This window comes from Typopeltis vanoorti, chromosome 3 (assembly GCF_054136105.1).
Source record: "Typopeltis vanoorti isolate ZY-2024b chromosome 3, IOZ_Tvanoo_1.0, whole genome shotgun sequence".
Lineage (NCBI taxonomy): Eukaryota > Metazoa > Arthropoda > Arachnida > Uropygi > Thelyphonidae > Typopeltis > Typopeltis vanoorti.
In genome coordinates this window covers 51,962,983-51,989,827 of record NC_143551.1, presented here as the reverse complement: position 1 = coordinate 51,989,827, position 26,845 = coordinate 51,962,983, and the positions used below count along the sequence as shown (strand labels likewise).

The 26,845-nt window shown below is 37.2% G+C and overlaps 1 protein-coding gene and 1 non-coding gene across 2 annotated transcripts; one reads left to right on the top strand and one right to left on the bottom strand.

Annotated features, from left to right (window-relative positions):
* The first annotated feature begins 12,796 nt into the window (after positions 1-12,796).
* TRNAE-UUC (transfer RNA glutamic acid (anticodon UUC)) lies at positions 12,797-12,868 on the top strand. The gene has a single exon. It is a non-coding gene; the product is annotated as a tRNA-Glu (tRNA).
* A 3,353-nt stretch (positions 12,869-16,221) lies between these two features.
* LOC150108145 (alpha-crystallin A chain-like) lies at positions 16,222-16,743 on the bottom strand. Its single transcript, XM_090390418.1, has one exon. The coding sequence runs from the start codon at positions 16,741-16,743 to the stop codon at positions 16,222-16,224; it is 522 nt and encodes a 173-aa protein (XP_090246544.1).
* Positions 16,744-26,845: the final 10,102 nt, after the last annotated feature.

The window sequence follows — 26,845 nt, the reverse complement described above, 5'->3', positions numbered from 1 at the left end:
CGAATGGATTCAAAGAGAGGGATGATAGGATCTCCGTGTATAATTTGGGTCTCCCACAATAATCTCCGGACTCAAAGGAGATGCAGTAAAATAATAATAATAATGATTATTATTATTATAATAATTTCCAGAGAATTTTTTTTTTCATAAGAAGGAACTATGTTTGTGGAGGGAAGGAAGGGATACATATCTGAGTCGATTTTTTTTTAAATAACGAAGTTCCAAAAAAAAAAAAAATCAAGGATAATCAAAGACCCAAATTATACACAGAGATCCTATCATACCTCTCTTTGAATCCATTCATCTTCAAGGAAATAACATCCAACAATCTTCTTAAGACAAAATTTTCATGTTCTTGTAAATTGTGGCGAAACACAAATACTATGATGATCAACCCTATGAATATCTAAAAGATGGCATTTTATAAATAAATAAATAAAACTGACCACAAGCTTCTTCATTTCCATAATTGGTTATGCAATTGTGCACCAATAGAAAAGAAACTCATCAAAACAAGCTTTATTAGAACATAGATTGAATAGTCAGATGTTTCGCCAGTAATTCCAACCAAGCTTTGTGTATTACGACACGGATTCCTACCAATGTCATTGAAATTATTGATTAGAACTTTAACATGTTATTCGGGGTTATTGGATTGGGGAAACAACAGATGTCTGAAAATTAAATTTTCTAGGAGGGGTATGCACATCAAAAACAGTGTGACGGAATAAAAAATCAATTTTATTTTCAGTAAAATTCTAAAAATTTTCGAGCTAAAAAGAAATACGTTTTGATGAAAGTTCAAAATATTATCACATTTTTAGTAAAGAGATGGATGAGGGAAAAACTTTCAAAATGTCGTTTATTTGAAGACCTCGAAGGCCTTCCTGCCTGATGCCATTATCAGATCCCCCCGAAAGGTATTGTTTTATCTCTTTTCCCAACGAAGAGAAGAGCCAAGGTAATTGGCCAAGGCATTTGGATTCTGTTCTAAGGAATTCTGTAATAAGGAATTTCCTGAAAGATTCTAAGGAATCTTTCAGGAATTTCCTCTTCACATATTAAAAACTCTGCAGATTTTGTTTCTAAAATCAAGGATATCAAACTTAAAAAAACAGATCTAATGGCCAGTTTTGATATTGTTTCTCTCTTCACAAATGTACCTGCTCAAGAAGTCCTCGATCTTCTCAAGAACAAATTATCAAAAAAACTCTTTGCTCTTCTCTCCATTACATAAAGTCAGGATACTTCAAATATGATAACAAGATCTACTTACAGAACTCAGGTCTGGCTATGGGCAGCCCACTCTCTCCGATTCTTGCGGATATATTTCTCAACGATTTTGAAGAAAAAGCTATTAACTCCTTTCACTTTAAACCAAAAGTCTGGTTCCGCTATATTGATGATATTTTCCTCATCTGGGAAGACGGTGTCAATAACCTCTATTTATTTTTAGACCACCTAAACAAGTGCCATGAAAAAATCTCTTTCACCTTCGAACTGGAATCAGATGACTGCCATCCCTTTTTAGACATCAAACTTACCAGATGTGCTGAGCATTAAAATCTCAATTTTTAGAAAGCCTACTCATACTGACAGATACCTTCATACTTCATCCCATCACTATCCCCCCAAAAAATGTGGTATTATTCCCACTTTAGCTCACCGAACCAAATCATTACTTACAGAAGAAACAGAAATTGAAAATGAACTCCGTTTTCTTAAATAAAAGTTTATTAACAATGGTTTCTCTCCAAAGATAATTGACAAATTTCTTTCCCCCAGGCACTCAACTACTTCTGAAGATCCCTCTTCCCCAAGAGCCTTCATCTCCTTGCCTTACATCAGCTCTCTTTCACCAAAACTGGCCAAGATTCTCAAGAAATTCAACTTCAAAACGTGCTTCACTACGCTTCCAAAACTTCGTTCATTACTTAGCAAACAGAAACAGAAACATCTTCCTACTCAGTTTCCGGGAGAGTACAAGATTTTGTGTGATTGTGGAAAGCCATCCTTCTACGTTTGGATGAACACCGTAGAGATATCTCCTATAACAGGACTAGAGCTAGCGCTCTCTCTAGCCACGTTCTCTTTTCAGCTAACTCAGACGAAGGCCGCCAACACATTGTAAACTGGACTCAAACTTCAAACATCCATGTGTGCTACGATGAACTCGAAAGAAAGATTGTTGAATCTAGGGAAATTTCTCTGGATTCCTCTCATATCAACAACAGCCTGAGTTACAATCTCTCTGACGCACACGTTGCTTCTGTTCAGTACTGGCGCACTCGCGACAGCGCGTAGTATTCGTTTGTTTGGAACTCATACTTGCATTTTTTTCAAACACGCTACTGTTTTTTATACTTGTTCTGTTAGTACAATTTTAAGTCTCTGTAATTTTTTATATACTTCTTTGAATGTAATACCTGAGGATGTTCATGTAACGAAACTAGTAAACTAGTAGTATCTTTTTTAAATATATCTTGTCATCTTTTTATCTCTCGGTAACAGTCATTAAACCTTTTATATATATATATATATATATATATATATATATATATATATATATATATATATATATATATATATATATATATATATATATATATATATATATAATAAATTTTTTAACTCGGGGATATTGCATATTAGGATGACCAACTTATTTTAACTCCTAATCCCAAGTATGCAAACAATTAAGTTTGTGCCTGAAACAAAGTTAATTGTTTGCATACTTGGGATTAGGAGTTAAAATAACTAAGTTTATAAAATAACTGGGTTATCCTAATATACAATATCACCAAGTTCAAAAATTTCTTACATCTTTATCTTCTCCAGAGATTTTTATTAAAAATAAAAACACCTTGTTGCAACTTCTATAGGTAAAGTTGATAAGGTTCCATATTTATCAGGTTATTCAGCAGATTGAGGATTCATTCAATCCAATACCCTAGAAGGGTAATGGATGGCAAAGCTGTAGCCAATGAAGTTCTAACCGAGGCTCGGCTATTGCTGTTACCCTCCTGCCATGATCAGAGCTTTAATAGCTTAATAACACCTTATCCCTACACTGTCCTCTACAGATAACGGGGAAGATGAAAAGCATTCTTGCTTCGCCCCTTTAAGCCAGTCCTTATAAGGACTATAAGGAACCTTGCTATTTAGGGTCTAGCTACTCACTGAGGAGACCTCAACAAAGGTTGAAACCGGTTTGGGTAGTAACCCCACCCATAATGCATTGCAGTATACATCGTCTAGTGAGATGTGCTTTACATTATGGGAAAATACTAAGAATAGTGATCAGAGCTTTACCCACCTTTACAATGAGTTGCCCTGGTGTTGTATTATCTTTAGACTTGAACTTTGTTTCAGGCGCAAACTTAATTGTTTGCATACTTGGGATTAGGAGTTAAAATAACGAAGTTTATAAAATAATTTGGTTATCCTAATATATATATATAGAACCGGCGCTAGGGTATTTGCCGCCGGCATGCAATTTCTATCTAAGCGCCCTTGTAACGATCCGGGCGTGTGTGGTTCTTTTCCAATAATAAAAATTTAAATTATTTGAAATTTCTTAAATAAATTTTGACAGAACAGCCACACGTTGGTTAACGAACCGGGGGGTGTGTTGACTAGGCAGGCTAATCGTTAAAACCCGAATATTCAAAAAATTCTCAAAAGTTAAAGCGAATTTTGATAAAGCCACTTCACTTTAATCGTTGAATATGATGATACAGGGATTATAGCCTTCTCACCGACCCGAATCGCTAACAAAATTAAAATGAATTTTAATTAAAGTTAAAAGTTGTTTGAACTAAAGTTTAAAAAACTCTTGCATTTTAGAAGTTAGTAAATTCTTAGTAACTTGTAAAAATTTTTTAATAATTTTTATAAGTGGAACTATCTTTTAGTAAAATAAAAGAAACTCAAGATAGATGAGAAAATAAGAAAATAATTCAGAAATAATTAGAACATTTAATATAAGCATTCAAAAAATAACATCTTTACAGAATAACAGAAAATAAATTAAATTACATAAATATACTGAAATTTTTTAAAGTAAAATTTTAGGGTTTTTGATCTCACATTCACAAAATTAGAAATAATGGTCTTAACGTCTTAATTCCGCACATACATCATTTTCAATAGCTATTAACGCCAAACTAACAAGCCTTTTTTGTGGCATACTTGTTCTTAAGTAGGTTTTAATCAATTTCAACTTGGAAAAGGAACGTTCACCGCTCGCTACACTAACAGTTAAGGTTAATAGTATTCTTAAAGCAATTGAAAAGTTAGGGAAAGATAAATTGTTGGACACAATAAATTTAAGAATATCGAAAGGGTTTTGAATATTTAAATTATCCTTTCGAAAAATATCCCAGATAGTCCATACTCGTCATATATACTAGTTCTATTGCATTTACTTCTTTATTGTCGCTGTCCTTCAAGAAAATCTCTAAATCGTCACAATTTTTTCGTAAATCTTCGTTATTAATTTGTAGTAATCTATACAAGAAATTGAAATTATCATAATATGTTTTTAGTTGTTCAAAACGTTCTATTAACGAACACATTGCAACGTCTAGAAGTGTATAAAACACATTCACTTTAAATTTATCTTCTGGCGATTGTGGCGTTTCGTCATGAAGCTCGTAGTCAAATTGTCGTGTCTTCTTTCGTCGTCGAACTTCCGTAGCAGTTTTAAATTCTTGTTCTCCATTCACCTCTTCACTCAGTTCTTTTGCCGATTTTAGAACTTCTTTAAAATTTGTATCTGATCGATACTCTTGTAAGAATATTTTTAAGTTTTCGATAGATTCTAAAGCAAGTGTAATGTTCATATTTTTGTCTTGAAGCATTTTACTCACAGGGTTTACTCTGTTAAGTAAATCATGCCCAGTTATAAGAAAGCAAATAAATTTGTAGTCCTTTATTTTAGCACATAATGTTTGTGCTTCATGCTGAGTTTCTTTATTAAAATTTTCATTATTTAAAATTTAAAAAAGTGCATCTTAAATTTCTCGTAACTGAATATCGTAGAGCGCGGATTGAATTCATTTTACTTTCCCATCGCGTATCTGATGGGTGGTTAAATGTTAATTTTTTACAAACTTTAAAAAGATTGCCCAACGTTTGTAAGAGAATGAAAAGAAATTGTATATTTCTTGAATAATTGTAAAGAAACCAATTGTATCTGCATTCACGTCGGCCGCATCGTTAATGATTAAATTTAGAGTATGAGCAGCACATGGCACATAAAAAGCTCGAGGATTTTTGTTCAAAAGAAAATTTTGGAGCCCATATTTTTTCCCTTTCATATTTGCCCCATTGTCATACCCTTGACCTCGCATGTCTTCAATGGGAATGTTCCATTTTCCCAGTTGTTCCATTATTGTTGCACATAAAGCACGTCCTGTGGAATCTGATATATATGCAAAACCTAAAACGTTTTCCCTGATCTTGACAATTCCATTGTCACAGGAAACAAAGCGAATAATAATGGTCATTTGTTCTGTTTTACTTGCATCAGGTGTGCAGTCTAAAATTATGGAATAATATTTAGATTTTCGAATTGATAATAAACTTGTATCCCCGATTGCGTTACTTAAAGTTTCCAATATTTCACTTAGACTGTCTTTACTCATATAGTGTACTCTATTGTTTCGTTGTAGGGCCCTTACAACATGAATTTCCATAACGGGATCAAACTTCGCAAACTGTGCGACTAATTTTAAAAAATTGCCGTTAGTCCTTTCATATAATTTATCAGATGATCCGCGGATAGTTAAATTTCGGCTACCAAGGAATTTTATAATTTCAATCAAGCGTTCTAAAACACTCGTCCAATGTTTCTTTTCCATTTCATACATGCTTTGAGTCTGGCAATCAATAGTAGTTTTGTTTTTTTAAATTTTTATCAAGTTCTTTCCATTTTAAGAAATGTTTCATGTGAGTTAAACTAGTCTCATGTCTATGCAAAGTTGTACTTACATTTCTCTAATCGTTATAACCTTTTACAAGACTACTTGATTCAGTAGGTGCGAAAAGTTTGCAAGAAAAGCAAAAAACAGAATTTAAAGTTTTGGAATAAATGTGGCATGTTCTTGGCACCAGCTCCCCGTTTTCCATTTTTCTATTATAATACGTGTCGTCAAATTTACGACCATATGTATCTCTGGGATATATTATATTTTTCTGTTGAACAGGCTCCATTTCAATTAAAACAATCGTAATTTTTCATCAATATTTCCCCATTCACCTGGATCTTCTCAATTTACGGAGACTAACAATGTGTTAGTTTCGTGGTCAACTACAACTAAATTTTCTCCTAACTGTTTTTCACTTAAATCATGTCTTGTTATCTTGTTCAATAGTTGCAATAGTACCTTCATGCAAACTGGATGATGTGCACGGTTCTTCAACTCTGATTTCTGATGTATCGAGTTGGTTACAATCTGCATCAGAATATTTTAATATTTTAACAAATTTATTAAGAGCCCCAGTTTGTTTTTTAATAGCTGCTTCTTTCGCAGTATGACGCTTACGATTTTGTGCACCAGATAACTTTATTTTTTAAATTTTTGATTCCATTTCTATTTTATACCGCAAGAAATTATTACACAACACGACAGAGAGACGAAATAATAGTCCGCACTGCGCTACTGTCAGTAACCTACTGAGATGCGTATATGACTGGTTAACTAGCAACAAATATTTTGTACGAAAATTCGTTTCTGCGCATAAAAACCGTTCACCGTTTCACTTTAGATAAACTGCAGTAGACACAACATTCTTCAGGCAAGCATTTAGCCTGCTCTAGCTGCAAAATTGTAAACAGCCGGCTGATCAAAGAGGCGGCAATATACAATTTTTTAAAATTTTTATTCGGTATATCCGCCTTATTTATTTTAATATTGATCATGCTAAGAATTTTTTGTTTTTATAAAAAAAATTTTCTTTCTTAAAATTAAACTTATGAACCGTGCCCCGGCGGCGGCGCCCCCTTCGTAGCGGCGCCCACATGCACCGCATTCTCTGCATGCCCGCTTCCCAGGCCCTGCATATACATATATATATAATATTCATCAAAGCTTGATTTGCTTCCTCAGTCTTAAGAAAAGGCTGGTTATATTCCACTAATTCGAGCCCTACCCAAGGGCCTATGAGTTGTGGAAATACTTTCTGAAAATGAAAGCTGTGCCGAACAAAGCGGCCTTTTGCAGCTGCCCAATTTTTAATCCATCTAACTCGAGTGCTTCTAGATGTTTTTTCAATGTTTTCGGGATGGCGCCTAAAGCACCTATTATTATGGGAGCAACTTTCGTTTTCTTTTGCCAGATTCGTTCAACTTCGATTTGCAAATCGCGATATTTTCTAATTTTTTCATTTTCTTTGTTGTCAATCCGACTATCTCTTGGTACTGATATTTCGATAAACGTAACACCCTTGTTTTCACTTTTTCCAACCACTGTAATATCGGATGTATTACATTCCAAGCTTTTGTCAGTCTGGATTTTGAAATCCCAGAGTATTTTAGCTTTTTCATTCTCAACCACTTTCTGGTAAACTTTATACTTCTAATAGTCTTTACACACTTCAAACCCATACTTTTTACATAAATGCCAGTGGATTAGCTTAGCTACGTTATCATGCCTTTTACGGTACTCAATTTGTGCGATTTTGCTGCATCCACTTATAATGTGGTCTACCATTTCTTCCTTTTCTTTGCACAATCTACATTTACTGTCTTCTTGAATTTTTTGTATTTTTGCCTTCATAACGTTGATTTTAATGGCCTGTTCTTGTGCTGCAAAAATTACCGATTCTGTTTCTTTCTTTAGTGTTCCATTTCTCAACCATTGCCAGGTCAAGTTGCTGTCAGCGCTGTCCTCTATGCTCTGAAGGTATTTTCCATGCAATGCCTTATTTTTCCATCTTTCGGTTCTAACTTTTACTTGGTTGGTTTTGTATTCCAATTTTGTCTCCATGGGTTTAAATAAACCCTCCTTCCTTACCTCAATTAGAAATTTTTCCGTTGTTTGCTGCAGATAATATATATATATATATACAATTTTATAAACTTGTTTTTTTTACTCCTTCTCCCAAGTAAGCAAAACAGTTAAGTTTGCACCTGAACATAGTTCAAGTTTAAAGGTAGTGCAACACCAGGCAACTCGTGGTAAAGGTGGGTAATATATATATATATATATATACTGTTATTCTCACTAAGATATTAATGTATACGGAATTCTTTTTTTTAAGTGACATAACTCTGCTTAATTGAGGTTTAAATTGTGTTCTGAATTCCTAAACATTGATTGAAAACACATACGATGAAGCCGATCATCGGAATGGTTCATTTTTTACATATTTCTTCTTTGAAGATGTCTTTTCTTGCTTGGCTAATTAATGAACCATTCTCGAAACTCACTTCTGTTACAAAAACATTTAGGAGATATTTGCGTTTTAACTTTTTCAGATCAATGTGATTTTACTTTCCCGTGAGCTGGGATTACTGTGATGAGTGCTTTGTTTGGTAATGGCGACGTAAATTGCATCCTTTTAGCACTGCTATAGTGGCATGGAGTATAAGCACGATGTTATTTAATTTAATAAAAAAAAATCATCCACACTCCCCTCTTCATTTAAAATGCATCATTCAGTGTCAACTTTTCTTGTCACTTGTTCATGATGGATAACTGATGATAATTGCAAAGGAAAAAAAAAACTTTTTACTCAAAATTGATTAGCCCATATCCCCTGAAATTTCCGAATTTGAGTATAAGCAAATATTCACCGACGTAAATTCGTGATAGTGAAAAATCGTGTTACTGATAAAGCACTGTATACAATGCGAATGGTATCGGTGGCAGCGCGCGACGACAAAAGTGCGAAGTGTGACATAGGCAAACGAATAGGCATGGCTGCGTCAGGCTACTGAAAGAACAATGTCATGATTGTCTCACGAAATTCATTCATAAACATCTTTAGCCGGGGGACCCGTAGTTTGCCAACCCTTGTTCTAAAACATTCCTCTTTTTGATTCTTCCATTAAAAGTTTCAGAGCAAATCTGTCGTTTGCAAGCTAGTTATTCAATATCTGATGAGACTGTACGTGAAAGAATATCTCAGCATATTCTTCGAAATCATCCACCGCCACAGAGCGTCAGTAGTATACCTGTCAGTTTAAACAAGATCAAGATGTAGATAAGATAAGGAAACATGACGTCATTGACTGATTAAATCAGTGGCGTCATTGGGTGATTAGGTAAGTGAGATCATTGAGTTGAAGTCGAAACGTGATGTCACTTCTCCTTATCTTTTCTACTTATCCAAATACAAGGTTACGTCATTTTTGAGATGTAGTTTCCTGCATTTATTGTAGTGGGCATCAGTGACGTCATTTGTATCGTGGATGCATGAGTTGTGTGAGCGTCCTCTTTTTGTTTGTTTGCATTGGTGCATTATGGGTAATTGTTCGCGTCTGGAATTCTGGGTGATGGTTAGAGTATGGAATCCTTGGAAGTTCAATTGGGGGGGTGGATCAGTGACGCCATCTGTATCCTGGATGCATGAGTGGTGTGAGCGCCCTCTTTTTTCTTTGGTTGCATTGGTGCATTATGGGTAATTGTTCACATCTGGAATTCTGGGTTATGGTTAAAGTATGGAATCCTTGGAATTTCCCTGGGGAACACATCTGTTATTGACGTCACGTTGTGTCTTTTGGTTAGAGTGTGGTATTCTAGTTAATGGTCAGAGCATGGAATCCTGGTATGTGCTGCCATCTATCAGTGACATGAAGAGAGCCTTTGTTGATCACGTGATGCCACTGATCTCCTGATCAGTGGCGTCACAAGTAATATCCCTGTTTGCGGATATCACTTAGTGACGTCACTTATCTCAAACTGTTAACCGAGCCCACAAACAGGGACATCCCCTTAATTGAGCGGATATATTCTGGAGGCAGGGTTGGGTGGGGTTCACTGCAGGGATGGGTAACGTCATCCTCTCGCCTACCCGTTCACTCTCCTCCACCTAATCCTGTTTCGTTCCTCCACTCATTACAACCCTCTGATAACTGTAAAAATGGAACAGAAAGAGTAAGCAATCAATGTTATATATCTATGATAATTTATCACATAATTATATCATACAGCAGATGCTATGACTTTTAATCAAACCAAACAGTCGCAAAATGTAAAAAACACTTAGAAATAGATTACCTAAGTCTCATTTCCTGAACTTTCTTTCCCCCCCCCCCATCCCAACAATTTCCGAGAAATTAGTCAAAAAACTAGACATTCAAAACATCAAAAAGCTGTAAGAGCAAGTAATATTAGGAACTCTCAATGCCGTTTTCAAAAATAAAGAGAAGGTACATTTTTTTTTCTTTCACACAGTTGTACATGATAAAAGTTTAAAATCATGTGGCTGCCAGTCGAAAAATGTTATTTCAAAACTTTACGACCCCTACTATTCCATATGCAGAACAAAAAAGCCAGAGGTGATAGCTAATAACGTAATTGTGGCTTTTTTTTTTTATATTAGTAGAATATTTGTTCCACAGTTTGGAATTAAAGTACGACTGTAAGAATTTGGTGATTTAACAGAGAGAGAGAGAGAGACAGCGGATATTTTAACCCAATACGTATCTAAAACTCTTAAACAATTTGGTATAGAAAATAAAAAAAAATGTATCATACTCTGCGCATAACACAAGTACAATTTTTTGGGAATGAGAAGAGAGGGAAACTAATGTTCTTACAAAGTTACAACAAGAATATATTTTTACAGTAAGAGAAGAAAACAAAAGTTATTTGCGAGTTTGAAGATATTGAGTTCAAAAAGTTTTTTGTCACACAGTACTATGAGATGTTTAAGCCTTATATGATTTGGGTAGAATTGAAATATTATTTACTTTCACAGTGTGAAACTTCTTGCCACAAACTAATCAGAGACTTTTTTGAAAATCCACTGAGTGAATTATTAGTCTTATTTGTTCATGCCAAACTTCAAATATTTCAAGAAACTGTGTCAACATTTTGAAAAAAAAAAAAAAAAAATTTCAGCTACAGAAGTAGCTTTGAAGCACAAGGAATCGAAGGTAAAATTAATAGCCAGAAGGGAATAACAAGTTCATCCCCACACTTTTGCAAGCAACAGCAGTTTCTGTGTGTCAACGGAACAATTATGGGTAATTGTTCACATAAAAAGGGGACATAAAAAGTAGATTTTGAAAAGCATATTTTGAATTTTTATGAGAAATGTATCTCTTATTAAGAAACGTGGTAAAGCAGGGTCAAAGCTACAGAGCAGTTTCATAAATACAAGGAAGTCGGGATTTTGAGCTTCAGTGGCCAGATGTTGATGCATCCTCAGAATTTGTTAATTCCATATTTCTACTTCAGAAAAATCAGTTGTTGAAATAGACAATCTCTTTACTGAGGTTTCCGTTATAAAAATGCTACTGCAAAATTTAAAAGTAAAATAGAGGAAAACAAGCAATCAGATTGGAAAAAAAATATAGAATCATATCAAAAGGCCGCATCGAGTGATGCGAATTTACGGGTTGCGTGGGGGGGGGGGGGTGGGGGGGGGGGGGGGTGGGGGGGGGGGGGGGTGGGGGGGGGGGGGGGTGGGGGGGGGGGGGGGTGGGGGGGGGGGGGGGTGGGGGGGGGGGGGGGTGGGGGGGGGGGGGGGTGGGGGGGGGGGGGGGTGGGGGGGGGGGGGGGTGGGGGGGGGGGGGGGTGGGGGGGGGGGGGGGTGGGGGGGGGGGGGGGTGGGGGGGGGGGGGGGTGGGGGGGGGGGGGGGTGGGGGGGGGGGGGGGTGGGGGGGGGGGGGGGTGGGGGGGGGGGGGGGTGGGGGGGGGGGGGGGTGGGGGGGGGGGGGGGTGGGGGGGGGGGGGGGTGGGGGGGGGGGGGGGTGGGGGGGGGGGGGGGTGGGGGGGGGGGGGGGTGGGGGGGGGGGGGGGTGGGGGGGGGGGGGGGTGGGGGGGGGGGGGGGTGGGGGGGGGGGGGGGTGGGGGGGGGGGGGGGTGGGGGGGGGGGGGGGTGGGGGGGGGGGGGGGTGGGGGAATAAATTTTTTAAGTATATAAAAAATAAAAGTTAAAGTATCCTGTATGACACGTTCAATTTTCTCATTGACATAGAAAATTGACATCTATTTCTATCTGACATGGTAAATTTTCAAATGATTAAATTATTGAAATAGAAAATTGATAAAAAAAATGATCGTGTAAGACGGGCATAAGATGAATTAAAATTCAATATTTAAATTTTAAATGATTATCTAATCGCAAAATCACGAAAATAATTAATTTTTAAATATATATTATTAATTCCTTCTATGAAGAGCCACCGACCCCTAGACCGCCTGAACGCCCCCAAATGCTTCTGATCCCACCATAGCCCCCCAGAAGGCTTCAGCTCTCACTGGGGGGGGGGGGGGGGTACCGCCCACTTTGGGAACCCATGCACTAGACTATCAATGCAAACACGTCAAAATGCTCAAGCATTGCTCTTTATCATTTGGTCCTTCTTATCCTGTATCCTTCCCTCTCTTCATTATTCCAAATCTTACCTCTTCTTCAGTTTCCCTCTACTTTATACTCTCTTTCACAAAATAACTCTCATACTCCACTCCACGCGCGTTTCATAATTCAAATACTATCATACCAGTACTTAGTGATTCAAAAGGCTCACTTCGAGAAAATAATCTTGATAAGAAAGGCTAAAAAAATGTGAAAATTAATCACATCATGTGCTTTAATTTAAAAGCAGTAGATAACGTAATCCCATGTGGTCTAGTGGCTAGGATACCTGGCTTTCACCCAGGAGGCCCGGGTTCGATTCCCGGCATGGGAATTTTTTTTCCTTATCAATTAGTTTCTTTTATTGTGTTACTCATCTGGATAAGGGAACTATACTCAAGTGAAAACTTTTATTTGGCAATGCAATTAATAATAACATTCGAAGAGACATTTTAAAAAATAATTACTTTACGATATACTGCAACAGCAAATACAGTACAATTTTCTTACTCAGTGGACGAGCAGGACTTTAGTTTCAGAGGGGGGAAAGGCTTTAGTTTTAGAGAGGAAAAGGTTCACAAATATTCGAAAAAGGAGGGAGGGGTGAATTCGAAAATACTGATTAGTCTTTTCCTTCGGAAATTCTTGTACTGTAATTTCGAAATGTTATTCCATAATTCGATATTTGATTAATATGCGTGTGTGTGTGTGTGTGTGTGTGTGTGTGTGTGTGTGTGTGTGTGTGTGTGTGTGTGTGTGTGTTTCTTCTCTGCTTGTTATTCAAAATTAAAAAATCCGAATTCTAATTTTTGGTTGTGGACAACCACAAATGATCAGACAACCACTCTCTGATCAACAGGGTGGTTGATCGTTTCTTCAATCGTTCTGCTGTTAAGTGTCACACACACACATTCTGAAATCATCCTCGCCGTCACAGTTTGTTTTAAAAAGGAAACAGAATATTATTAAGTTTATTTCACGAGAAAATTCATCTGGAATTGAACTTCAATAACTTTAGATTACTTTCGCTAAAATTTTATTTTATTTTATTTTTTATTTTTGTCGTGAAGTTCAAGTTTATTAATTTAAGTTTCTTTAAGTCTACAATAGTACCATTTGTGTTCACCAGGATAGTTGTCTTCTTTCTAATTATCGAATGAGAATATTGATATTAAAGATAATAATACAATTACTGCAGGTAAACATGAAAAGAATATTCCTACAAAGATGTCTTGATAAAAAAAAAAAGCAGGGTTAATAAGTCGCTGTTGGATTCCCTTAAAATCATTCATTTAATATATCAATATTACACACTATAAAGAGCCAAGAGGCTATTTTTCCGGCTGCGTAAATTAAGTTAAGGGGATAATAAATTCCTCATTATTTTAAAGCCGGATACGAAACTCGGAGATCGAAATCTAAGAGTTTCATGCCGAAGAACTATCGGCGAGTCCAAGCGTAAGTCATCACTTGGGTAGTACAGCACTAGGGCGACTCGTGTCAAAGCTGGAGCAAGCTCCGTCACTATCCTTGATATTTTCTCATAATGTAAAACGCAGCTCTTAGGAGATGTATTACTGTTACATTATGAGGAGAGGTCACTACCCAGACCGGTTTTGACCTTTTTTTTCCGGCCGATTTCGACCTGTTTTACACTTGGACTCGCCGATAGTTCTTCGGCATGAAACTCTTAGATTTCAATCTCCGAGTTTCGTATCCGGCTTTAAAATATTGAGGGATTTATTATCCCCTTAACTTAATTTACGCAGCCAGAAAATATCCTCTTGGCCCTTTATCATAGTAATAATAATATATGGGTACACCGGTCTGGCAATTCGTATAGTAAAGTATGTAAGTTCGGTTCACTTAAACCTTGGTATTCCAGTTCTACCTACTCACTGATGAGACCTCAATAAAGGTCGAAACCGGTGAGGGCCATTATGAGTTCGCTCTCTTAAGGTTTTTGCCTTAAGGGAGCAATTTGAGTCTCTGGGGAAAGTGTTTTCCGGCACTGCCCGATGAGGGGCTTTGTCGGTGAATGCTTTTCTTCGGAATATGAGCAGTTCTGCTCTGTGGTGGTGGTGGGTGGAAGTCCATCACTGAGTGGGGCCAACGCTGAGAGGGACGGTCTTTCGCCCACAGTTGAGTGGTCTAGGGATCGTCCGAATTTTTAGAGACGGCTTTACTTATTCATAAGGTCGAAACCGGTGGTGGTGTGTGTGGGGGAGGGACTGGCTCTGAGAGACTGCTTGGGGATAGGTTTTTGCCTGTCTCTGAGTGGGGGCTCCGCTGAGATTATGGCTCTGGTTGGTGGTGGGGTGAGCCTGACACTGGGTAGAGCCAATGCTGAGAAGTTCTTCATGGGGGTGGGGTAAGCCTGTCATTGAGTGGAACAACGCGGAGTTGGGCGATCTTTCGGGATCATCTTATTTTTAGACCCGTTTCACTTTTATAAAGGTCGAAACCGGTCTGGGTAGTGACCTCTCCTCATAATATAAAACAGCAATACATCTCATAGGAGCTGCGTTTTACATTATGAGAAAATATTAAGAATAGTGATGGAACTTGCTCCACCTTTGCAACGAGTTGCCCTAGTGCTGTACTACCCAAGTGATGACTTACGCTTGGATTCGCCGGAAGTTCTTTGACCTCTCCTCATAATATAAAACAGCAATACATCTCATAGGAGCTGCGTTTTACATTATGAGAAAATATTAAGAATAGTGATGGAACTTGCTCCACCTTTGCAACGAGTTGCCCTAGTGCTGTACTACCCAAGTGATGACTTACGCTTGGATTCGCCGGAAGTTCTTTGGCATGAAACTTAGATTTCGATCTCCGAGTTTCGTATCCGGCTTTAAAATAATGAGGGATTTATTATCCCCTTAACTTAATATTACACATTGGAATGTTAGCAATGCCTGTACCACTGATCTGCTTTAGGCAATGCAAAATTGAATAGTTGCAAAACCTATAGCATATCAGTGCTGTAGGTTATGCAACCTACTTATCAATGCTACCAGGAAATAAATTAAGAAAAAAGTTCTGTGATTACGTTATTTGCAAGAACAGTGCGGTTATGCGGTTTCAGTGTTAAAAACTACCTCATTGTGTATTCGATCGGAAGCGGCTTTTACAACCAGAACCGTCAGTGCTACTGTTTAAATGTTTTACTATCTCGTAAAGAAAGTAGAACATTTCCTAATTCTGTCGATCTTCAGTATATCAAATTTTGTACGAAAAATAAACAGGTTGGTAAGTTCTACCATTTATCCCTAAAAAACAAAGCCAGAATTTCAGAATGTATTTCAGATGCATATTCTGAAATATACATATTCATAAAACTTTATGAGTATTAAGTTCATTATTAAAAAGTGGTATTTTTTTTTCATTTAAATAATACTACGACATGCAATCTTAATAGAAATAATTGCACACAAATTTTATTGTTAAATATTTTATCACAAACTACGTTTTTCTTCATAGAAATTCGACTCTCTATTTACATTGGTCCTTCAAACTCACAATTTCGTTTTCTACAATACTCGAACAAGAAATTAATTGTTCACAAAAATTCCCCACAGGAAAGCGCTTATACATTCTGTCTATTCTTTATTATTTTCCTCTCGAGTTTTTTCCGTGGAAAGAGCAGGCGATACTTCTTGCGGTGTTGCGGGAACTTCCTCCTCAGTCTTCTTTCGAAGTAAAGGCAGAGGACTCTTCTTGCATCACTATAGGAACCATCCTTTCGTAGCCCTTCAGGGATTCGGGTTTTTTCTTCGGTGCTTGGATCGTCAAAATGCCGTCCTGATTAAAGGAAGATGAAACAGCCTCGTATTCAGTTTCCGGAGGTAACATGCAACGACGAGTGAGCTCCCGGAGCACAAAGTCCCTCTCGTTCTCTTTCTCCTCGTGTTTCGCTTCAACCACCACGCAGTCGTCGACAATCTTCACGGAGATTTCGTCGGGAGAAAAGTCACTTACGTCAAGCCTCATCTGAAATTCTTCGGCCTCATTCTTCACACAAGTCCGTCCGTTTCGACGGGGACTCATGCATCTCCTCGGCCACAAGCAGAGACGCTGGCGAGGCACACGTGGTAGCAGGTCATCCTCCAAAACACTGAAGCCTAAAACATGGGAAAACAGGTTGTCGATATCCTGACAGCTACGACCAAATAACGATGGCTTCGAACTATACGATAAAACCATCGCGAATACTACTCTCGAACTTGTTATTAACCTGGCGGAGAAGTCTCATTTTATATTTAATGCATCTGTTTCGAGAACGTTCCAGTAGCATGACTCACGCGAAACTTCTAGAAAGCATTCATACTAGAAACGTCGAAAATAATTACGTGAACTTGTAGCGCCCTCTACACCTATGTCGTAATGGTTTTAATCTCTCTCTCTCTGTGCTATTTCATGGATTGTGAAGTAGCTTTTAGACGAACAACAGAGAACCCTTTTATTGATAATAATTCTCTCTTTACAAATGAAATTAATTATTATTTATTCTGTTCTGCATTTTGTTATTCACACCATTCCTGAGAAGATAGCTCTTCCAAATGAACGAACTGAATACGCTTTCGCAATGTTGCGTATACGTACGAAAGTCAAGCTGCTCTGCTTAGAAATTGAAATAGCTCCAAATTACGAATCGTGTACACAGAATTAAAGAACAGAACCTTCTACAACGTTTTGGGTATCTTCTCAGATTTTCTTATTGCTCTTTAACATACAACATTTATTGATTCTCAATCTTTTCTTAACTCTTCCTCTCTTTTCATCAACTTAAAATCTCGTCACTTTTTCAAATTCATTTTCGGGAATAATGTTATTTAAATTTCAAAATTAGTTAAATGAAAACAACAAAAAAAAAAAAAACAGCAAACAAAAACAAAGCCAAGCGATTATTGATTTATGAAAATATCTTTTTTTGATTCTAAGATTTATCCAGGGTTTCCTTTATTTCCTTTTAAATATAAAAGCGTATTCCGGGGAATTGTATGATCACGTGTCTTACTTTTTCTACTTTGTGAGATTCATTTCTACAACTACTTTTGAAAACATTCTCATCCAAATGAATATATGTTTGCAGTTTTAATAGATAGAGCAACTAGTATGCACAATTACATTATTTACATTAGGGCTATGTTGGTTGCATTAATTTTTGTTTTCAAAAAATCTGTTTTTCCAAGACGAAAAAAAATTAAATATGATACAATTAATGTATCATATTTACTGTGATACATTTACTGTGAAAAGAAAACTAATTAAAAATAATTAACACTAGGTTTATAAGTCGTAATAGTTAAGGGCACAAGAACATGGAATGTTGTAAACTCCAGGTTGTTTGTTGAAAGGGTTTTGGTTCTTAGGCGAACGAAAACAGAGCTCTTACAGTGGATTTGAAGACCGCCACCCTAATGTCGTGACATTTCAGGAGATTTTTAGCGAAAGTTTGCCAATATGAGGGATAGAAACTGAGGTCCTGTAGCGAATGTCATTGATCTGTTGTGGAGAAGGAGTAGAGACTAGGATTCTTTTTGTACCATTTTTTTTAGAGTATCCATTGCTCACCAATAGTTGGAGAAGAAAATTTAATTCTTCTGTTAGTGTTCCTTCATCTCTTATAATCGAGCTCGCCCTCTTTTTCAGCGTACGTGCAATACCTAATTTTTGCGACATGTGATGCAATGAAGGGAAATGTATGAGTGGGCTTACAGTATACGGTAAGGGAGATATGCCTCCTCCTTCTGCTTTTTCCGAAATTAGAATGTCTAGTAAAAAGCATTTTCCTTCATTTTCAAGTTCTAAATTGAAATTAATTTTATGGTGGAAGGAGTTAATTGATGAAAGAAATTCGTGTAACTCAGTCACATTGTATTTCCATATTATAAATATGTCATCTGCGTATCCCCACTGAAGTGACAGTTTGTGATTTGTAGATAGCAAGATATCTTTTTCCAAGCTTTCCATGAATAAGTCACACATAGTGGAGACAGAGGGCTTCCCATTGCAAGGCCAGATAGTTGTTTGTAGATTTTCCCATTCCATTGGAAAATACTTGAGTTGAAAGAACGTGTAAATAGTTGAGACACGACTTGAGGAATCAATCAACTCCACACAGAAATGGGCCCGTCCACGGGCCCATTTCTCTGTGGAGTTGATTGTTTCTAACATACCACGGGGCATTCAGGATCATTCTCAAACACTTGTTCTGCACTCGCTGTATTTTGATAATGTTAGCATTAGAGATGTGGCTCCACGCCGGAGAGGCATAAGTGATTATAGGACGAATCGTCATCTGGTATAGTTGTAGTTGCAATTTGATTCTGTTGCTGAGCTTGCTATTTCTATTAATTAGCGGATAGATCTGAGCTATGGCTTTAGATGACTTTGTGCACGCAGACTTGACGTGTTGGTTGAAAGATAGCTTTTTGTCGAGAATTACACCCAGGTAATTTGTTTCTGTCTGCCAGGGAATTTTAGTATTGAATAGTAACACATCTCCTGCAGGAGACATTGGCCTTTTTGAGAAAAGAATGGCTGAGCATTTCTGGGGGTTGACTTCCAATCTCCACTTGGAGAACCAACCCTCCAGCTTTAGAAGGTTTTCTTGAAGCTTTCTGGTAACGAAATGGGGTCGGAGAGATCTGGTTAGTATTGCTGTATCGTCCGCATGCTGGGCCAAAATGGAAGATATCGGATTGTGCGGGATGTCCGACATTTATGCAGAAAATAGCAATTTAGCCAGTAGAGATCCCTGCGGCACTTCAGCAAAGATATGGCGCTGGGACGATGTAGAACCGTTGATTTTGACTTGCATTCATCTATTCTGGAGATATGAATGGATTAGATGAACCACTTTTAGTGAGGTACCGGCTAAGGTAAGTTTATGTAGGAGTCCAAAATGCTAGATTTTGTGAAATGCTTTGGATAAGTCTTGGAAAACGGCTCCTGTGTACTGGCGCCAGTTATAGCTGGTGGTGATGTATTCCACAATGCTGTAGATTTGTTAGGTAGTACTATGGTGTTGCCGAAAACCAAACTGTTCTTTAGGGAATATGTTTAGGTCATTTACTGAGGTTTGGAGTCATGAGAGGATGACCTTCTCCGCAACCTTACCCAGATTAGAGATAAGACTGATTGGACGATAATTTTGCGGTAGATGTGGGTCTTTGCCTGGCTTATGTATAGGAATTACATCAGCCAGTTTCCAGGTGGAAGGAAAATAGTGAAATGTGGGTGCAATATGGTCAGCGCTGGTATCTTGGAGATTTAAAGCGTGTCTGACCTGTTTGTGAATTTCGTGTGCAAGTTATTGAAATCTAAGTTGTTATTAGAGGGTTTGCACTACTCCTCTAGATTCTTTAGTATGGCTTCTGCCTTATCTACATCTGTGTGAACTAAGACCAGGTTTGAGATTATGGGGGGGAACTATTTTTATTTCTGATGTTTCTCAGTAACCCCCAGATCAATAGGTGAGATAGAGGATAACTTTTTATTCGAAACATGTTTTCAATGAGTTTTAAGTGCATCTCTTGCTGCCCCATTTATCCTGTTTAGCGCTGTTTTATCTTGTGGTGCAAGCGTGTTAGGGAATCTTTTCCTAGCCTTGTTTTTGTCTCTGATCAAGTTCATGATGTCTTCAGGCAAACGATCTGGCTTGCTGGCAGATTTGTAGGAGGTAGCAACCTTTATAGCAGAATTAATTTGTTGTGTGAGATTTGTAACTGCAGTTTCTACTTCTTCTTTTGTGCGTATGTGAGGAACAGGTCCAATATCCTTGAGTGCTGTTGACCGTCTTTCTCATGCAATGTAGGAGTGAGAAGGAGGACACAGGTATTCTTGATTTCCCAGCTGTAGTAGAATTGGATTGTGATCGGATGATAGTTCATCCATAGATATGATGCTGTATTGAAGTTTGATGTCCTGCATGATAGCTATATCCAGGATGTCAGCAGTGCCAAACGTACTGAGATGAGTTGGTTCGGTGGGGCCTGCCACAACAGCGTTGCTTGATCCTAAGTATTTGGAAAGGGTGCAACCATTCTTGTTGGTAGTTGTACAATTCCATGCAGGGTGCTTGGAGTTCAGATCCCCGGCAATAATGGTGGGTTCTCTGACGCATAAGATAGCATTTAGATCAGAGTGAAGTAGAGATTTTTGCGGAGGGTTGTAAGCTGAGTAGATTTTCATTTTGCCAGTGGAGCTGGTGACTACTTCCACGCCTGTGATCTCAAGGTTAGTGGTTGAAGGATTGCTCATAGAGCGGTGCTTAATGTAATTTTTAATGAAGATGGTAGTGCCGCCGCCTCTGTATACTAATCTGTCATTTCTGTATAGGTGATAGCCCCTTATTGTAGGATTGTCTGAGGGTCTTAAATGAGTTTCACTAATTAATATAACATCTTGTTGATACCCATATGTGAAATTACGGAGTTCCAGAATTTTGTTTTTGGGGTCATTTGCATTCCATGCAACATTCCAAGAGATGCTGGAATGAGTTTGTTCCTATTCGTTTATGAGAGCTGTGAGGATGACCTGAGTTTCACGAAGAAATCTTTTAGTTGAGGTTGCAGTAGGGTTTGACAGGCTGAAAGTTTGTAGCATGTTTGCTAGCATGTGAGGCCGTAATAACAGCTGTTAGGTTTTTAGGTGCTATTGGTTGATTTTGTTCTGGTATTGTACGGGTCTATTTGTACGGGTCACATCGGCATAACTTCTTGTTTGCGTTTGGGTGTCTCTATTTTTGGATGTTTCCGACTGTGGCCGCTGAGTCTCCGGTTTTGATGCCTGAGCTTCTGGAATTCTTATACTGTTCTTATACTTATAATGTTCTTATACTATGGGGAGAGCTGATTGACTACCTCCATCCGTCTGTTCTTTGGGTGCTGAGTACATCCTTTGTAGTTCGCACGATGAGGGCCACCGCAGTTGGCACATTTGGCCGAGGTTGTCCTCGGCTTTGTGCAGGTATTCGTTGGGTGGCAGACCCCACATTTCAAACATCTATATTCTGCTCTACATAGATTCTGGGCATGGCCAAACTTATGGCACCTGTGGCACTGCCCAGAAGATGATCTTTTCCGAAGTGGTTCTGGTGTGACGAGAAGTCCACAGACTGTGTTTAGGTTGTAGATATTCTTGTAAATTTTATGACTCTCTACTAGGACTAATGGCATGGGAGTCTTGTCTGCTTTGTACATTCTGCTGACCTTGACTGGTGACAGATCTTGAGATTAAGGTCAGCAACTATTTCTACTGTGTCAATGTCTTCACAGATACCGCGAAGGACCACTTTAAATTTTTTTCCGAGCTGAGCGCAAAGGTATGATACTGAATGCCTCTATCGTCCAGTTCTTTGGTCAACCTTCTATAGTCTGTTCACTGTTGCTGGCTGGATCTTTATGCCTTCATCCATGTTTTTGGCCTTAATGAAGCCAATGTGCAGATTGGACATTGTGGATATTAAAGCTGCCCATTTCTGCTTTTCTTTTCACGGCCAATTGTTGTTAACTTATAAATTCTCTGTATATCTCCTCAAATATTGATTCATTTAGCTGTTTTTCCATGACTATCAATGTGAAGTATCTAAAGCTGATATTTAAAAAAAAATTAAAAAAAAAAAACGCTTCCCGTGCAGTTGTAGTCTTACCAGCACTGCTGCAGGACTCTGAACTGATTTGGTAAGAGCACTGATTCAAAAATTGCATGATCTTCAAGACACATAGTGTAATAAGCGCACCACAATTCCAAAACTGACAAGTCGATCCACCATCATAAAATCTGTCACTACCCTTATAAAAATCCCAAAAGTGAATTTATTTTTAGCTATGTTTTCAATAATAATCATGGTAAATATTTAAACGTGTACTTAATAAATTTATAATTATAAACGAATCTTTTAATATATTTTTTAAATATTTATGGAATTTTTATTATATTTATAATAAAAAAGTGTTATTATGAATTTTAAAAATTATTTAATTTAAAAGTAATAAAAATATTATTTTACTTGCATGATGTGATCAAAAATTATTCATCGATATTTTTTAAAATCACCGAAAATTAAATAAAATAGCATTTATCTAATATTCGTATTTATTCTTATTAGATTTTATGTGATTTTCATAATTCGTTATTTCATTTTTATTGGAAATGTTAATAGTCCGCAAAGCAAATAAGAGTAGCTAATGCAGTACGGTGTCAAATAATATCATCAAATTCAAATTTTCAGTTACAGCGTAAATAAAATACTAATAAAATACGGACAGGATCCAATAGAGCATGACATAAACGTGAAATCTAAGTACATTAAGAACATGCGAAGGAATGACAGGGGACGATATAACAGGATGACTGTCCGGAAGAGTCACAAAATGACTGGATGAATTGGGGGAAAATGTATTATGTATATTTATGAAAAAACGTTATTCAGCAGTTTTGCATGAATCTTACTGGTGTAGTGTCTAGCAAACAGAGTTATTGTTATTACTATGTCATTATCTTTTAGAAGCTTAGCAGTTTTTTCTACAAATTATCGTGCACACCTGTGCTGAACAATGACTGACCCATGCCAGCTTCCATGCTTCGCGTGTTTCTGTTTTTACTTTTATTTTTGTGTAACGGTTCCTACGCATTAGGTTTTTAATTATATAATGATTAATATTTACCACTTATTGAATACTTGTTTGTTCTTCCTACTGCACACGAGGTAACTAGCATATGTAGCGAAACTAGTAGGTTTAATTAAATAACTATTAACCTAGAAATCCAATGTTATTTATTTTTTGTAGATTGTTTTACCAAAAAACGAATGTAGATTGCAGAAATTAAGAAAATCAATAGTGTACTCCTAATCGATTTTCTTTTATTTTTTTGTTCCACTTTTAAAAAATACTCTTCTAAGTATTTTAAGCCATGCGGCCAAATATTATTAGTTACATGGGCTATAAAGTTGAGATAATCTGGAAACCAACAATCCATAGTTCAGTCCTTCGGTCAGAACAACCTAGGCTCGATTCCCTTCTGTGACGCAAGGAACCTTTATCAAATGTTTCAACTAACGGTGATCTAGTATGTCTCATACGGAGGTGGAGTGTTTTTTCTCTCGAAAACTCGAGTTTTCCATCTCTTAAAACACACTCAAACCAGTCCAAGACCACACCTATCTCCAGACATAAAATACTTCGAGGAATGATTGTAGCCTGCACTGATAACCAGCTAAGAAGTAGTAATTTCTAATCCACACCTCATCGATTTGAAAAAATTCTGTATTGAAATTTTCATTTTCAGTACTATCGCACAATGTAGTCTTAGATTGTGTGATAAAATTCATCTACTTCTAATATCGATATGATATATTAATAGGCAACGTGACTCTGCACTTAAAAGAAAGGTTCACGTGACAGGTTCTACTGCTGTGAAATAATCCAACAACATCAGTGCCAGCTTCAATATTATTGGCTTTTAATTTTGAACACACAACCTACTTCTCGTAATGGTCAAGAGTATTCGTTTGGATGTCGTCAAAAGTTATTATGTAGTTATTGGTATAGTTTATGTAATTATTGGTTTGTGCATAAATCATGCACATACACTGAGAGAAATCAAAATCTTCTGAAAAGCGAGCAACTGAGACAGTGATTATATCGATTTGTAAGTGAAATCTTAAGATCGGAATAAATACTTTTTATTTACTAAAATGTTCAGTTCTGATGTTTGCTCTGATTTTTATTTATTCATTATTTTAATTTTTTTTTATTTAATTAATTTTGAAGTAGAATCTATGGTGCTTGACCGCATGAAGAAAGGATTTGATGGTTCAAATCTAATCGCCGACTAGAGGAAATTTTTCTAAGCCTTTTTTCGACCGGTGCCCGAATTAGTCGATCTCTGGCACGGGATAGCGGGTTTTTTCTCTCGGAAAGTCGGGTTTTTCGTCCCGTAAACTCAAGAAGATCGACCGTCGAACCCACACTATTTTCAGACATTAAAAAATATTGTGTTAGGGTTAGGGACCACGAGATGGCTACACTAGCTTGCCGCCTTCTTCACTGCGTACCAATGAATCAGTGATTGCCTTGGGCCAGCTATCTCTCTGATAGGCTACCAGTGGAGATTGAACTGCCCACTCAGTCTCCGAACGTTAGCTAGGGTAAACGGCCTAGCCTACTCAGCTAACGCCTACTCGCCTAATCAGCTAACGCCTATTTGATCCCATATACAGGATCAAATAGGCGTTAGCTGATTTTTTTTTTTAAATAACACTCTGGAGAGAGAAAAAAATTTAAGAAGATTTTGGGAATTTTTCTATTCATCAAAACAGAATACATGTTAGTTTGTTTTTTTTTTTAAAACAAAGACCGTGAAACATTAAGGAATTAATGTTGTTTTCATTCATTTTCTTATGGTACGCCTCATTATGAGGTGGTATTGATTTAAACGCAATAAAATTTTATCAAATTAAAAATAGTCTACATAATTATTAATTGTTTTTTGGTCATTTTTTTTAATCTGCAGATGATGACACACACGAACCTACTAGAAAGCCGATTACTATAGATGGCGCTGGAACAAAAATTCATGATTATTATTAAACTTAAAATAAATAAATTTAAACAAGAGATTCGAGGGTGTTAGCAGAAACTTTAGCAGAACAAAAACGGAAAGTGCGACGAACAGTGAAAAAAATAAATAAATATATAGGTATATTATGTATATTTATGAAAGAACTTTATCAGCAGTTTTGCATAATTCTGATTGAGTTTTGGTTTTAGTAAACAGAGGTATTATTATTATTATTATTATTATTATTATTATTATTATTATTATTATTATTATTATTATTATTATTATTATTATTACACTGTACTATGTCATTATCCATTACCTCTGTTCAATCTTTATTGTTTAATTATATTTAACCATTTCAGTGGAATTAAACTTAAGATATCTTCATTAAGCTTTCTTAAGTACAAAATTAATTAATTAAATAAAGATAAATTAAAAATTAATTTATTTACAGATGAAAAATATCGAGAATTTACATAGCTCAGTTGGCATCGCCATTCTTAGGATGGAAAGACGTGAGTTCAAATCCCGCTTAGCAAGCGAAGAACCTTTATCAGTTGAACACCAATGACAGTGCTGTTCAACTCAAATGGGTTAGCCGGTCTACTATGCGTTTCTCCAGAGTTTCTGGAGGAAACCAGAGTTTCTGAAGGAAACTCTGGTTTCATCCCACAAAGCAAGCAAACCGGTCAGAAGAGGACACTCAATTTACAGCCAAAAGCACATAATAAAGATAGGATTAACCGCAATATAATAAGCAGTGATAGGTTCATAAGAAACTAAGTTGTATGGCCGTCACAGGTCCCACTGAGCGTAAATGGTATGAAAAACATTGCGTGTAGAAAATGGAAAATGTAGTTAGCACTTCGTGGCAGATTATGTAATTATGGTGGAACGCAACTGAAGATTCTGATTGGACTGTATATATGTAAATATTTGGGCCAAGAAAAATTACTTCCTATTATCATTGCTCTTTTTATGTCTTTGTTGCTTACAAAAGGGTAAAGGGTGATAATTCTTCTCCAGAGACTAAATGTGGAAGTTTTTCAAGCTATTTCAGGCCTCCAATAAAGCTAGTGGTGGTTCACACCAAGTAACGAAAAATCATTTCATTACCTGAAGATTATCGTGCTCGAACACGCCTGCTACAGTGGAACTCAAACCAGTCGTTTTTAGTCAAAAAGCAGAACCACATGGCCAAACAGACCAGTCGATAAATGAAGTACATCCTAAGCCACAAACGATTTGTTTTAATGTCACTCCTCTCATCCGCTAGAAGTTGTAAACCTATTGAGCAGCATTAACACCGTCAGTGATTAATAGGTAAGATAAACCAGAAAACATTTGATTTCGTTCACCGTTTGTTTATTTTACGGGAGCAGAGGTTCATATGTCTACAAGTAGAACCAAATCAAAATTCAACTTTATTCGTGAAGCGGTGGTGAAGTTCTTTAAAATGCGTGACTTTCTTTATTGAGAGTCATGGAGTGATCCCAAGCCCAGCACTGCAGCATTCTGCCTGCTCTTATTGCAAGAATCATCAGGCTAAATTTAGACTAACTGTAACTCCATTTCTAGTATAATAGTGTCGAGTTGCACCGCTTTATTCGTTAGAGATAGGCAAGAGTGCAGAAACGAGTTCACGTAGTCATGGACAACCACCGCATGTGCACACGTTAACCTTTGGGGGGAGGGGGGTCTTGAATTGGTATTTGAGAGAACTTTGCTTTTT

Coding starts and splice junctions, on each gene's coding strand:
- LOC150108145 (XM_090390418.1), bottom strand. CDS start 16,743: ATGGTTTTATCGTATAGTTCGAAGCCATCGTTATTTGGTCGTAGCTGT.